The 15,434-nt window shown below is 41.4% G+C and overlaps 1 protein-coding gene across 4 annotated transcripts; it reads right to left on the reverse strand.

Moving 5' to 3' along the window:
• Positions 1-812: 812 nt before the first annotated feature.
• Positions 813-9,036, reverse strand: LOC308410684 (uncharacterized protein). Of its 4 annotated transcripts, XM_080904227.1 has the most exons (3): positions 8,619-9,036; positions 8,337-8,510; positions 813-3,387 (listed from the first exon to the last, which is right to left on the reverse strand). In XM_080904227.1, the coding sequence occupies exon 3, from the start codon at positions 2,999-3,001 to the stop codon at positions 1,319-1,321; it is 1,683 nt and encodes a 560-aa protein (XP_080760353.1). In that variant the 5' UTR covers positions 3,002-3,387; positions 8,337-8,510; positions 8,619-9,036; the 3' UTR covers positions 813-1,318. The 4 variants fall into 4 exon arrangements, with proteins under 4 accessions (XP_080760353.1, XP_080760354.1, XP_080760352.1 ...); XM_080904228.1 differs by having other exon boundaries at positions 813-3,377; positions 8,337-9,036; XM_080904226.1 differs by having other exon boundaries at positions 8,337-9,036.
• Between the last annotated feature and the right edge of the window lie 6,398 nt (positions 9,037-15,434).

Below are 15,434 nucleotides of genomic sequence, written 5' to 3' on the forward strand. Positions count from 1 at the left end.
CATTCTGCATCGCCTTTATTGCAGTACCTATTTCTACATGACTGAGTGGAAGTTCAGCTTCAGTCCTATGGGCCACTGTTACAAGAGGAACCTGAAGATTATTAAAGAAATGCTCCATATCAGAGCAGTCACTTGTAGTCTCAGACATAGCTGGACTGGCCATCGGGCATACCGGGAATTTGCCCGGTGGTTTTTGTTTTTATGGGCCGATCATTTTTGTTTTTTTGTTTTTTTTGGAAGGGTATAAATAATAAAAGGTGTTGGATTGGCCAATTGGTCATGATCGACTCTGGGCTGGACCAATTACAGCCGAGGAGGTCGGATGCACCCTCCCCCTTGTTTAGCAATCTTATAGACGAACTAAAGAAAATGGAGAACAAAAAAAGGAAAGGAGGTGCAGAAATATTAGGGCCAAAAAGAAACAAGCCCTTCAGGCAGATGCTGCCAAATATCTAAAAATAACTGAATTGTTTGGCGGTAGCTATGGCATAGCTTCCACAGATTAAGCAACATCAGCAAGTGGTGGAGGCCAGCAGGTGGATAAGGGAAAGGGGAGGCAAGAGGAGGAGAGACCCGAGGCGGCCGCCGGTCATAGTGGCAGAGCAACTGAACTTCAGTTAAGAAGTTATGACCTGCTGTCTATCTGTGTCAGATATAAACCAAGTTTAGTTGTAGTTTGTTTCCTTGTGCTGACTTTTTACAGTCGCTTAGAATAACTGGTACTGCGTACTAGCTAGCATGACGGAGTTTTGTCAAGGGTTGACAATTTGTTCAAACACAGTAAGAGAGAAATGAGACACTGGCAGACCGACTCAGAGTTTCAAAGACGTGCGCACGGGTGAGAGTCTCTGAGCAGACTAACACACCGAGCACCGTTTACTCGCTTTATTTATAAGGCAAAATGGGTTACATAATACTTCCTCTTTCAACTGAAGAGGGGAGAGCTCAGGCATTGTCTTAGCTATCTAACTTCTGCACACAAACTGAAAAACAACGACACAGCAGTATTCATGCTTATCTGACATCGCAGACACTGAAGTAAAGAATGCATGTATATGTCCTGTCTTTGTCAAACATCTCACACACTTAAGCAAGGAATACATTGTGTTCTTTTCAACAGTAAGCTTTACCGTGTGAAAATATATAAACACTTGATTATAAGGCATACTTGTTTCTACTTGATTATACTTTAATGATTTAACTAAAATAAAAATTCTCTTAACATTCCCTCCTGATGTTAATATATTTCACATGTTTTACTCAATGCATAGTCACTTGTTAGTCACATTTTCAACTTGCACGTCATTCAGTGAAATAATTAAACAACAAGCTTGTCAAGATTGTCATAGAGATTTTCTTCTCTCTCTCCCACACTCAGCATACCATACTGACGATAGGGATCCTCCATAACTGACTGAGCCAAGACATGGTTTCCTAACATACGCTTGAACATGTTTGTCATTATGCTTCTCAGACATGGGATAATACAAGCAATGAAAAGGCAAAATAGTAACATCACACTGAAAAGGGCCAACAGGCCTTTAATCAGTAGAGATTTCCAAGAGCCGCTCAGCAGCCAGTCCCACCAACCTTGAGTATCGGTAACGTAGTCCTGCTGCTGAGCGTCTCTCAGTTGTTTCAAAACATTCAAAGCATTTGTCATGTTTAATGAATGGATGTTATCAGGTATGTAGGTACAACATGTAGTGTTAAACAATACGCAGAGACCACCTTTCTCTGCGAGAATGATGTCTAAAGCCACTCGGTGCTGCATGACAGTGATGCGAATTGCATCAATTTCTTCATTCTGTCCTTGATTAATGCGGGTTGAAGCATTTAAAAATAATCCAAAACGATAGTCCAGGGTTTCTATCCGTAGTGCGTGTTTCCCTACTCCTATCCATGGAAACAAAGCGTGTATTACCTTCTGGCTCTTGGTCCAGAGTTTGAAGTCATCTGGTACATCAGAACCAAGATATGGATCATGGGGCTTGAGGCCTGTGCTACGTTTAGCTCTGGTGTTGCTGTTCACTGACATCTTAAAGGTGTGGTCAGATACCAGAACAGGGGCACAGAGTCCGGTGCTGTTTGGTGGCAGCATGAAATAGACTTTCAGGCCACACGCCCAAGCTGCGCCCTGTACCCAGTATGTACCTGTCGATGAGCCGATGCCATCCCAATCTGGTGCCGCCAGGATCATGGAGCAGTTTCGGTTTTGTCCTAATTTCTTCAGACCCTGGGGCGTACCTGTTTGTCCGGTTGCTCCTGTGAAGTTAAAGCACACTGGGTGTTGTATGTCAGGTGGCAAAACAACTGAGAATGATTTCAGTTTTCTATGGCTGACGTTTATATGCACCCAGTAGGCTTCATTGCAGGTGTAGTTTATATTTGGGTACTGGTGGGTGCAGTTTGTTATGTTGTAGATTAAAGACTTTACACTCTGTGGGACTATATATTGTGTAGTGTTGTGGCATGTGTTGCTGTTTTGGTCCTTTATGGATCCACCTATCACCATCACAGGTTTTCCTGGTGTTGAGCAGGTCCCGGTAATGGCTTTGTCATATATGCAGAGTGCTTCAGCCTTGGTTGGGGGTTTTCCATACACTGTGGCATGGAGTGCTGTCGTGGGCATATGTGAGCAGACATAGCAGTTTGCGGCATTGTCTTCTCTGTGCACTCTGTCATGGACATACCGGTACCATGCATTGTTCAGCCACGGGTGGTTGTGTTCTTTGTCTATCTCCTTCAGGTGCGAGTTGTCGTGGGTCCACCTCTTAGGTCGGAGAATAATTGGTACCGTCTTGTGGGTTCCACTGGGCATCAACCAAAAGAGTGTCGTCATCAGGAGGATAGCCATTAGACAGAATATGTAGCACATGAGTAGTTTTCGTTTGATGTCACAAGCGCCCAAGCACAACAGCTTTGGGGCTGGAACTGGTGCTAGCATTGATTCTGAAGCTGGTTCTTCTTCTGGATTTATCAGGTTGTTTTCCTCAGTCATCTTGTTGAGATTTTATTCAGGCGTCCCTGGTGTTATTATTGGTTCTGCTCTTCGGTGGGATAGGTCAGTCTGATCTTCAGGGCGACCAGGCACACCCGAGCTCCCACGTGAGTAGCACTGCCGAGGAAGCACAGGGCGGGAAACCCGTTCAGCCCTGTCCTCCAGCAGGGGTTTCACGTAAGAGTCAGGGGAACCGGCGTCTTATTGTGGTGCAAACACTTTCTTCACGTGGGATTGATGAATCCACGAAACTCGTTCGGCTATCTTACACGCTGTGGGTGTGGTAAGTAGCACCTGGAAGGGACCTTCCCACTTTGGAGCACTCCAGTTTTTCCGCTGGAGGACTTTAATCAGAATCCAATCACCGGGGTTCAACCTGCAAGAAACTGAAGAAAAGTCACTCGGCAGTTGATTGCTTAATCTCACTTCTTTATTCTCAAATAGTTTTGTCATCCATTCTGCCATTGTTGTTTCTGCAATAGATTTATTAATTGGCTCACTCATTATGGGGAGTGGAAAATGTCTGCCATGTACGATTTCAAATGGCGTTAGACCACCTGTTCCTTGAGTTATTCTCATCCATAATTTAACCAAGCTTAGACATTCAGGCCAAGGTTTTTTAGTCTCTTCCATACATTTCCTCAACCTTTGTTTAATTGTGCCGTTAGTTCTCTCGACTAATCCTGCACTTTGTGGATGATAAGAACAGTGATGTTTTATGCTGAAGCCTAAAGCTTCAGAAACTTTACTTATTACTTCATTTACAAAATGTGTGCCATTGTCTGATCTTATCAGAGATGGAATACCGTACGTTGGAATAAAATGATTACATAGACATTTTGCTACTGATATTGCATCTGCTTTTTTCACTGGGTATATTTCTGGCCACTTGGAAAATACATCAATTATCACAAGTGCATATTTGGAGGATTGTGATTCATTTAATTCTATGAAATCCATGTGGACAGTGTGAAATGGATGCGGTGGTATAGGGAAATGCCCTCGCTTTGGACGTAGATTTCCCTGTGCGTTGTGTCTTTGGCAAATCATACATGTTCTGATAAACTCTTGTGCTGAACTTTCAAAATTTTTTGTATAGAATTGTTTAGTAAGAATATTAATCATCCCTCCTGATGACACATGAGTTTTCCCATGTGTCACTAAAGCAGCAGTTCTATGCAAAGATTTTGGAAGCACTGGTTTGCCATTACACATCATAAGGTTGTCTTTTAATTCTGCTCCATCTTTCACCCAAGATTTTTGTTCACTCAGCGATGCTGTTTTCTGTGCATCTGCTAGTATTTCTAAAGGTATTAGATCTATGGTTTCTGTTGTTAAAACATCAATTTGTTTTTCTGCAGCTGCTTTTGCTGCTTTGTCAGCAAAGTTATTTCCTCTCGTAATTTCTGTGTCATCCTTTTGATGAGCTGCACATTTGCATAGTGCTAATTCTTTTGGCAACGTTATTACTTCTAATAGCTTTTTTAGAAGGTTTGCATGTTGAACTGTGTTGCCTGAGGAAGTTGTCATTCCTCTGTTATGCCATATTTTAGCGAAATGATGAACTGCTGAATAGACATATTGACTGTCTGTGTAAACATTAACACTTTGACCCTTATATAAAGTACATGCTCTGATGACTGCGGTTAGTTCTGCGCTTTGAGCAGAGTTTGAGGAGCTGAGAGCTTTTGCTTCTATCACTTTATCAACAGTTGTGACCGCATAACCCACACAATTTCTACCGTGAATGTCTTTTGACGCTGAGCCGTCCACAAAAACATTACTGAAACTGCTCTGGGGGGAGCTGTATATATCAGTGCGAGGTTTTGTATCTTCCTCTAATTTTTGAATGCAACAGTGTTGTTCTCCGTCCAGAGAAGTCGGCAAAAGTGTACTTGGGTTTAGCTGGCCACACTTCTCTATTTTTATGTGTGATTGTGTAAGTAGAATCCCCACATAAGAAAGTTGTCTTGCATGCGTGAGGAAAGAGAGGTTCGCTTGGAGCAAAATAGAGGTCACTGCATGTGGGACTTTGATGATCAATTTATGTCCTAGAACAATGTCTGCACATTTTTTAACTGCCTCTGCTGCTGCTGCGCATGCCTGAACACAGGTAGGTAATCCAGCAGCTACAGAGTCAAGTTTGCATGAGTAGAAAGCTAATGGACGTTGTTTTTCTCCAAAAGCTTGAGTTAAGACTGCTTTCATATACCCTCCTGCACCATCAACATGGAGAACGAAAGGTTTTCCATAGTCTGGTAATGCTAAGACGGTACATGTCTGCAGTGCTATTTTCAAATCAACGAAAGCTTTTTCTGCTTCTGGAGTCCATTGTACTTTGTCTTTTAATGCTAGATCTTTACCATAAATGAGGTTCTGTAGTGGTTGAGCTAGTAATGCGTATTCTGGAATCCAGCATCTACAGAAATTGCACAGTCCTAAAAAACTCATCATTTGTTGTTTAGTTACTGGTTTTGGGGCATTTTGGACTGCTATCTTTCTGCTCTCTAACAGCTGCCTGCCTTGTCCTGTCAATTTGTGGCCAAGGTATGTTACTTCCTGGCTCCACAATTGCAGTTTATGCTGTGACACTTTATGGCCTTGCTCTGCGAGATGTTGCAAAACTGTTAATGTGTTTTCTTTGCACTCATCTTTTGTATGGCCTGTGATCAATATATCATCTACATACAACAAGAACTGCCCTGGGGCAGGGAGCGTACAAGATGACATTGATTTTCTCAAAGCCTCTGCATACAGAGTTGGGCTATTCTGGAATCCCTGAGGCAACCTTGTATAAGTATACTTTTGATTGTCAAAGGTGAATCCGAATAACTTCTGTGAGTCAGGGTGCAGAGGTACAGAGAAGAAGGCATTGGACAAGTCTATTACAGAGAACCACCGTTCTTTTGGTGTTACTTGATTTAGAATTGTGTGTGGATTTGCAACCACTGGAGGTATTTGCTCTGTTACCTCATTTATTGCTCTTAGATCATGAACTAAGCGATATTTTCCTGTATTAGCCTTTTTTACTGGAAAAATTGGTGTATTACACGTGGCTTCATTAGTTTTCACGAGAATACCTGCTTTTTGCATCTCTGCTATGACTGGTCTGATACCTTCTTTTGCCTCTGCACTCAAGGGATATTGTGGTTTTACAGGCCTATATGAGGTTGTAGTTTTCACCACTACTGGATCTGCTCCTTTTATTAGGCCTACATCCGTGGGTCCTTGAGACCATAATGTTTGTGGCAGCTTCTCTAGTTCTGGATGTGCTTCAATTGTTAATACTTGTCATTCATCTTGCTCTGTTGTGGCTAAATGTGTGGCTGGTGTGGCTGTCACCGGCCAACACAGCGTTAGCCTCATGCACCCAGTTCTACGGCCTTTTTGCCAGTCCTCACACTCTATTTTGTCATATCTGTCCATTTCTACATTTCTCAGCACTGTGCCTAACTCAGACCAAGGCGTTTGGTCGTTGCGTGCAACAGATACATGAGGGTTGCATATCTTATTTAAGCGCTGCACTGCATCTGTCTGTAACACTGAGCATACTGCATTACCACTCTGTGTCACATACAGGTGTTGTAGGACTAGTTTTTGCGGTCCTAGTCTGTGCACTTGTTGATCATAAATTTTGTCTGGACCTGGGACATATTTATACCACAAGGTGTTGTGATATTTTGCTGGGTCCTGTCTATGTGAGTGCTCAGGTAAGTACATATTAGCTTTGGCCTCTAATGGTTCAAGTTTTGGTAAATCTAAGGCCCAGTAATAATTTGGCTCACCTAAACCTTCACAAACAAAAATATCTTCAGTTTGGCTCTGACTTTCAGAGAGTAGGAGTCTGGCTTTCATGCCACTTTCTTCAGGAAAAACTCCTATTTTTAATTTTGTTAAAGCATCTCTTCCTAACAAATTTAGTGGACAAGATGGATCATAGATGCACTGATTTTTGCAGGCACGGCCACTATCTCTATGTGACATAAAAAGGGGGTCGGTTAGATGCTGTTTTGTCACATGTCCTGAGGCTGATTTCACGATTAAGGTATCTTTTGAAGAGGTTAAATTTGGGACTTCTACTGTTAGGACAGTTTTACAAGCACCTGTGTCGCAAAGGAATTTTATTGGGACCCCGTTAACGTGCACTATAACGGTGGGCTTTGCTTCTGAGCCTAACAGCAGTTGTTCAATGTTGTAAACTTCCCCTTCACTTGTTTCACTTCCCTTTTCTTGTGCTAGTCATTCATCACGGCGTCTGCGCCTGTCATCTCCACCTTCCTGTTCTTGGCTTACATTTCTGTTTTTTTGGAATGACCATGCTTAGTCATAAGATCAAGTTGTTGTCTGGCCTCCATATAGGGATTTGAAACAAAAGGTTTGTGAGGAGAGCTTACAGGAAGTGCTGACGTAAGGTTAGGTGCAGTTGCTGCAGGCTGTGCAGGCTGAAGAGCATAAGGAGGGGGGTACGGTTTTTCTTCTCCTGCAGTTTTCTGTTTATCTTTAGTTTCCTGCTTTTGGGCACGTTTAGCAATGCGTTTATCGTTTTCTACCATCCACGCCTTGAAAAGGTGCCATTCTGCTAAGCGTTTTGCTTTTTTCTTTTGGCTCTTTTCCTCAAATAATTCTTTTTGTAAAGCAGCCTTTAAAGCAGTTATTGATTCTTGATTGCATTTGCCTTGCCAGGCTGGGCAATAAATTTTATGTGGATTTCTCCACCTATTTGCACTGACTCTTCCTGCATTTGGACAGTTTTTTTCCAACCATCCTTCATCTGCTGTTAATTTTACTTTAGTTTTAGAGTTACCCATTTTGAACTAATTACGTCAGAACTGTGACACCTTCTTTGGCATGAAAAAGTGAGAATGGGTTTTCGATAACAGCCTTCTACTCTCCCACTAATTGAGAGAGCGGTTATCAATTTTACGTGATGAAGCACAACCCTTTTTTCCACCTTTACCAATACGTGAGTGTACACAGGAAAACAGTTTGAGAAGTGGTTCGACCGCGTATTGGGTCGTAAAAACAACTCACTCCTCACAAACAAAGCGCGTTTCTATGATTTTTATTGAGATTTTCCGTAGGCCTATTTATTTGTGTAACACCTTCACCTTCAGCCACTCTTCTTGAGTGACCGGAAACCTGTTCCGTTGCAGCCACTCCCAGAGCGACCGGAACTTTTAATAGCGATTTTTCTAGAATTTCGCTCTTGCCTGTCGTCTTCTTAGTCCCGCATGGACACTGAGATCTGTCGGCGTACCTAGGTTTACACACTACTTAAAGGAAAATCTCAATATCAACGTATTTTAGCGCTTGGTGGAATGCGTGTCATATTCACCTCTACTGTGGCGCTGCGTTTTAAGATCCGGTGCTCATCGGGTCCTGGAGCCGTGAAGGCCGAACGCTGACCGGAGATCGAATTCACGTTCCCGGGTTTTTCGTTTTACTGATCAGATTTCTTCCAGCGCAGGCGTCACGACGTCAGGATCCGATGGAGACCGTCTGTGGAAAACTAGACGTTAAAATAACAGTCAGTTATCCGGCTACGAAGGACCAATTAAATGTCAAGGGTTGACAATTTGTTCAAACACAGTAAGAGAGAAATGAGACACTGGCAGACCGACTCAGAGTTTCAAAGACGTGCGCACGGGTGAGAGTCTCTGAGCAGACTAACACACCGAGCACCGTTTACTCGCTTTATTTATAAGGCAAAATGGGTTACATAATACTTCCTCTTTCAACTGAAGAGGGGAGAGCTCAGGCATTGTCTTAGCTATCTAACTTCTGCACACAAACTGAAAAACAACGACACAGCAGTATTCATGCTTATCTGACATCGCAGACACTGAAGTAAAGAATGCATGTATATGTCCTGTCTTTGTCAAACATCTCACACACTTAAGCAAGGAATACATTGTGTTCTTTTCAACAGTAAGCTTTACCGTGTGAAAATATATAAACACTTGATTATAAGGCATACTTGTTTCTACTTGATTATACTTTAATGATTTAACTAAAATAAAAATTCTCTTAACAAGTTTATATACTGCTGGGCAGGTGCGATGAAGTTACTGATAGTAAATGTTATTTTATGCTTAAGGTTAGTTTCTCAAACTCCTCAAAATCTTAACAAATTTTGCCAATCCTTACATGTTGCACCAGGCTGATTTATCATCAAAAATGGAGAAGTCTGTGACAGAGGAGACAGAAGAGCAGCAGAGAGAGATGGAGCAAGAGAGAAATAAAAGAGCAGGAGATGGAGATGGAGAGATGACTTTATGTCATCGATGAGGGATGCATTTGACATTTTTCACATATTATAGCCCAACAAGTTACTTATAGCAATTTAAATACGAGCAATCAGTTTTTGGCAAATACCGGAAATCAGTTTTTGGCACAACACCGGCTATTGCTGTTAATAATACAACAGCTTCTTGCCATTTTTTATGTTTCTTTTTATCACTATGTAACTGAGTTCAATTGAAAGCCTGCATGCGCTAGTACCTCTTGCCACAAGTTCCCAGAATCCTTTGCAGTTTTACCCCTGACTGACGTCACATTTTTGGTGGGCCGGTCTCTAGTCAAAATGCCCGGGCTGATTTTTTGTCCCAGTCCAGCACTGGTCTCAGATGTATAAAGATTTGAATAGAACGTAGTGAAAGTTTCTTTAATTTCTTCAGGGTTAATAGTTAGCTCACCATCATCTTTTCGTATTTGTATAATTTGTTGTGCGGCTCATATACATAACCTCGTGATTTTAACAGAAGGCGTTCAGTTTTTTCAGTTGACAGCAAATTGCATTGTGTTTGGAGATCCAGCTTCCTTTTATAAAGCTCAGGAGAAGGAGAAGTTGTCACGGTCCTGGGTCTCCTGACCCAGCGTTTTTAGTTCTTTGTGATGTTTGTATTATTGTACTTGTGAGTTATTCTATGGTTTCTAGTTTCGATCCCTTACCCTTCATGTTTCTCTGTGTCCCCTCTGTTCTGTGTAAGTCTGTGTCTGCATGTTTGAGTTCCCCTCTGTGTCTTTCGGTTCTTAGAGTCCTCTGCCTTATGGTTTATGTCTCTGTGTTTCTTAGTTGCTGTCTCCACTGTGTCAAGTTCGCGTCTCTGTGTGATCCTTCCTGTTTTACTTTGAAGGTCTTATGTGAATGCGTCCTGCTTTGCTTGTCTCGTCAGTCCTGATTTCTCCCAGCTGTGCCCTCCTTCTGTGTCTCATTCCCCTCGTTACTTCCCAGTGTATTTAAACCCTGTGTTTCTCTGAGTTAGTGTCGTGTCGTCCCTCATGCTGTGTGGATCTCCCTGTGTTTCCCTGTGAGTTTTAGTCCACTGTTTCCCTGTTTAGCTTAGTTTACTTTGTATGCTTGTTTTTCTGTGACCAGCCAATAAAGCTGTGATTTTGAGTTCATCCCCTGATTCTGAGTCCTGCACTTTTGAGTCCTCATCTCCTGCCTGCCACACAGCGTTTCATGACAGAAGTAGATAGTGATGGCCAAATGAAGCTTTCCGAAGCACTGAAGCTTGTATTGAAAAACGGTTCATTACTCGAAGCTTTTCAACACAGTCCTCTCCGGTGACATCTGGTGGTGAAAATTTTGAAGAGCAGCTTGAATCTGCAAAATAAAACGGACTGCTCAATTATCACTGCTCACTCAAGAGTGGAGTTCTCTCTGATATTGGGCCACCGTTCCGTTGCTTTGAACATGTAATTGGTTTTGTTTTCTCGATTGGGGGGCTGAAAAAAATGTAATGCGTATCTGCGTAATACATTTTGATCAATAAACTTTCCCTATTTGAACATGCACTATGGTGTGGCCTTTCTTTGCTCATAACTCCTTGATGTTGGTAAATACAATAAGTGAGCAATATATATAATATACATATGATAATGCACAGCACATTATGGAGTATGCCCCTGCTGTGAAGTCCTGCCTCCATCTACTTGTCGTTTAATCACTGGACAGCTGGACAGGTTCATACAAAATATTAGATTAGGCCAATTCCTATACATATTTTTGACCTAGGGGTGGGATTGATTGTGAACTGGAAAGGGAAAATGCTTAGGGGGCTGAGTACGGCTGCATCGTCACTGATTTGTAGAATCCTTTTGATTCGATACAGGATCTGATTCAATTTGATTGGAATCTGGAAAGTTTTGCCTCAGTCAGAAATATTACAAGTCTGATCATTTAACAGTATATATCCATAATTTCGTATCTATTAAAAGAAAGCTGACACATGTGAGACTTAATTAGAGATGTAAACAGAGAGTTATGAAACCTGCAGCTGCAGAAGCCAGCGAAAAAAAAAAGAGGCAAACACAGCGCGGACCCGACGACACACCAAAATCTGATTCTGACGCGTCGGGTCCGCGCTCTGTGTTTACGTTTGTATGCAGAATCCGTAAACCTGCTCGCAGTTACTGTTTTAGCTGCATGGTGTTTGACGACATGTTGTGAGGTTTAACCTGAGATGCTGGCGTTTCAGGCATAATAACGTTAATTTACAAATCGACACAGGATTGTAATGAATCAATATCACTTTATTCAATTTAGCATGGATTGTAATCAGAAAAGCGATAATCAAAACCCACCCCTAATCAAGAACTTGCAAAGTAAAAACATGATCAATGTAAGGTAGCCCTTTTGTTATTTACATTTAAAAAGAGGATTAGTGTTACTGTGCGCTGGCTGAGTCTGTTTCTTTTCTTAGAAATAGTTTCTCCTGCCCTGGAGAAAATCCACTTGCATGGAACAGAAGAGGCTGTGGAGTGCAGGAACCACACTGCAAGCTGGTAGATATGCAGGTATTCCTGGGTCCTGCAGACTATCACCTAAAAACAATAAACAAAATGATTTTCTAAACTGCAGCAATGTAATGTACGTATAGTGCCAAATACATTTTTGTAGTCTTCATTAGCTTTAATTCACATGGAAGTGTTCCTAAAGTCATATGCTGTGATGATATTTACATTATGAAAACATGATTTTGGACATTTCAAGTTTTTCACTTCGGCAGATAAAATGAATTGAGCAAAATCAACTCAAAATATTTCCACACGCCATAAAGTCCTCTCTTCCTCGCTGGCTCCATATCTGTCAGTGGAATGATCACCTCGTCGCTATCTGTCACCATCAACACACTCCACGAATCCCGTGGATGATTCACTTCCTTATATCCGTTTGAATCAGGTACCGAAGCAGTTACGTGCGTAATGAAGCTTCGGACGTCACTGGTCACGTGACTTTTGCCAAACGAAGCAAGCCTCGACACAGTGCTTCTGAACCAGTGTGTTGGTTTTTTTCGACACACGCTCCGGAGCGTCAGCTTCAAGCGGGCCATCACTAGAAGTAGAATACAGAACATCTAACATAGAGATAGTTTAGTTAGTGATGGGCAGATGAAGCTTCATGAAGCACTGAAGCTTTTCATCCAATTGGTTCATCCCAGCGCAAAGCTTCTTGAAGCTTCATTTGCTCTAGTAGGACACCTACTGGACGTAAAAATATTAGTTGGCATGAATTTGAAGAGTGTGGCCTTTTGCACACAGCCTGTAAATGTCAACAACAAAAGGAGTGTGTAAAACATGTATATTGTAGTGATGGCAGTATACTGTGTATATTTATACTGGCAGTATGGAAAATGATTATTTGGAAATGCTTAAAATGGAAATGCTCATTTACTGTGAGGTGAGGTGTGGTTGGGGTGTGGACAGTGGTTGTGCTTTTGTAACGTTGAGGTATGGACAGCTACACACTGAGGCTTTGAGCCTCAGTCCTGCCTGTTCACATTTTATTCTCTAAAAACTAAATTTTCACTGCTTTTATGACCTTTTTAGTGGGGAGAACATGATTTAACAAATCTTTTGAATCCTTTGTCCTCCACAATGCTAAATGGCTGGGAGTCCTCAATCACCATGCTAACCAGGTCTTCATCTATTTGAGATTGTTCTCCTGAGGAAAGACAATAAAGACAAAGCACAAATATAAATATCACACACATAACTTATAACAGTTGTATAATATTGTTATATCATTTAGTAACATTACTGCATGCTATATTATCATGGCATTTGATGGCTCACCTGGTCTTGCTCCACAATCGGTGTTCCCCTTATTCTCATGCAAAGCTCTGTAGTGCCTAAGCATGGATGAGGTGTTGTTGTTATATCCCAGCTCCCTGGCACATAGCAAACACTTCACCTTGTACAAAAGTCAAGACAGCTTAACATAAATTGTATTGCACCATCAGTATTATGAAAATACATCTTCTGTAGAAATTTACATACCTTGTTGGGAGGAATAAGATCAAAATGTTCCCACACAGGGGAGGACATCCTCCTCTTCTTAGCTGGCTCCATTCTCTCCTGACTTTCTCTCCTCACTCTCATAAACCTCCAAACTGTCTCCAAACTCTCACTAACCGCAACTCTCCATCAAACACCCACATTTTTGAATGAAGTCTGAGGGGTTTATATCGCTGTCATATCTCGCGGCAAAGTTCGAACCACTTCATGAACCAGTCACGTGGTACAGCCGGGCAGCGAGGCTTCGGACGTCATCATTTTCAGCTCCTCCCATAAATGAAGCAAGCCTCGATACGCGCATCGCGGAAACGCTCCCTCAATTACTCGACACAAGCTTCAAAGCCTCGATACAGAACGTCACATCACTAAGTTTAGTTAGTTCCTCTTGCCTAATTCGATTCATTTTGTTTTTTCTAGATGAATATGAGATGATTTCTCCCCTGATTACAGCCTTTAATGCTTCCCACAAGAGGGAAGGTGAAACATTATCTTTCTGGTTGAAAAGGAGAAAGTCATGTATTTTTTTTGATATCCTTTCACAGAAACCCTTATCTGCCAGGAGAGTCCTGTCTAATTTCCAGGGTGGATGTTCTGATTGGTAAAAAGGAAACACAAGATCTAAAAGTACAGGAGCATGATCTGACTCAACAATGGTTAAATATTCAGTTTTCTTGACTAAGGGGAGGAGATTCTGGTCAATGAAAAAATAGTCTATTCTACTATATGAGTGATGTACATTAGAGAAAAAGGAAAATGATTTACGTTGTGGAAATAAAAACCGCCAGGGGTCAACACATCCTATTTGGGCCATAAAAATGGATAATAATTTGGCTTTTTTGGAGAGATTTGTAGGTTTACAACTGGAGCGGTCAAGTGCTATGTTCATCACACAGTTCAAGTCTCTACCAAAAATCAGCTGTTTTGAGTTCATATCTGGAATTAATGATATTTTACTAATAAACTTATCATCATCCCATTTCGGGGCATGCATATTTATCAGAACCACAGGCTTATGGTATAGGAGTCCTGAAACCATCACAAATCGCCCCTGCGGGTCTGAAATAACAGTGGGTACATTAAATTGAGTTATTTTATGGATTAGTATGGCTGTTCTACATGTTTTTGAGTTGAGGCTCGAATGGAACGTTTTTCCTACCCATCCTTTCTTAAGTCTGATGTGATCTTTTACCAACAGGTGGGTTTCCTGGAGAAATGCAATGTCACATTTTAGATGCTTAAGATGATTAAATATCCTAGCTCTTTTGACAGGCCCATTCAAACCCTTCACATTCCAGCTAATGAATCGCACAGCAGCCGCCCCCACATCAATACCATTCACCATGTTTAACTAAGGCGATTACACCATAAGAATAACCAGGAAAAAAAGGTAAGCAATGAGCATATTTAAGTGCACAATTTGGAAAATTTCAACTCTTGTGTACATAGAGGTGAACAAACATTGTAAAGATCTGGTGGTGTCCCTTCTCTTACTCTTGTCCATAAACAAGGATTGTTAATGTCGACACATTGTTAGCTGCAAAGGATGCTAGCTTGTTTGCAGCATGTGTATCCAGAGTTTGTGCATTAATTGGCTTGTTTAGACATACTCAATATTTTCAAAGTTAGTTAAATTGACTTAGACATACAAATGTGTCGAAGTGTACACAACCAGTTAGTTATAAAAATATAGTTTTAAGATGTGAACCGGGAGCCCTCGCACATACGTCCCCCCTCTACATAGTACCGGAAGTCTCTCTCCTGGAGTCCATTTTTGTGATTGTCTGTTATCTTTATCTTTGTCTTTATTGCTAATGATCTGACTCAGGATCAGCGTTTGCATTTTCCTAAGAAAAAAAAAGAAAAACAATATAACTAACATAAATTTTAAAGTATTTTGTGTAGTTGTTAAAATTGGCTCTTGTCACTGTCAGTGTAGATGAATCAGCCTGTTCATACAACTTCTGTCTATGTGAGTTAAGTTGGCACCCCCACCTTCTTCAAATCCAACAAAAGTGGTATCAAACGTTTGTGCTACGTTTGTGCTGGTTTGTGCTGCAAAAAATTTCGTTTGTGCTGCTATCATTTTAAATATATTAATAAAAATTTCTAGAGGTCATCAGAGGTCAACCAG

The sequence above is a fragment of the Rhamphochromis sp. 'chilingali' genome (genome assembly GCF_963969265.1).
Source record: "Rhamphochromis sp. 'chilingali' genome assembly, chromosome: 15".
In the NCBI taxonomy this organism is placed as follows: domain Eukaryota; kingdom Metazoa; phylum Chordata; class Actinopteri; order Cichliformes; family Cichlidae; genus Rhamphochromis; species Rhamphochromis sp. 'chilingali'.

What these genes read in the sequence shown, in the direction of transcription:
- LOC308410684 (XM_080904227.1), bottom strand. Translation starts at nt 3,001, where the DNA reads ATGACTGAGGAAAACAACCTGATAAATCCAGAAGAAGAACCAGCTTCA.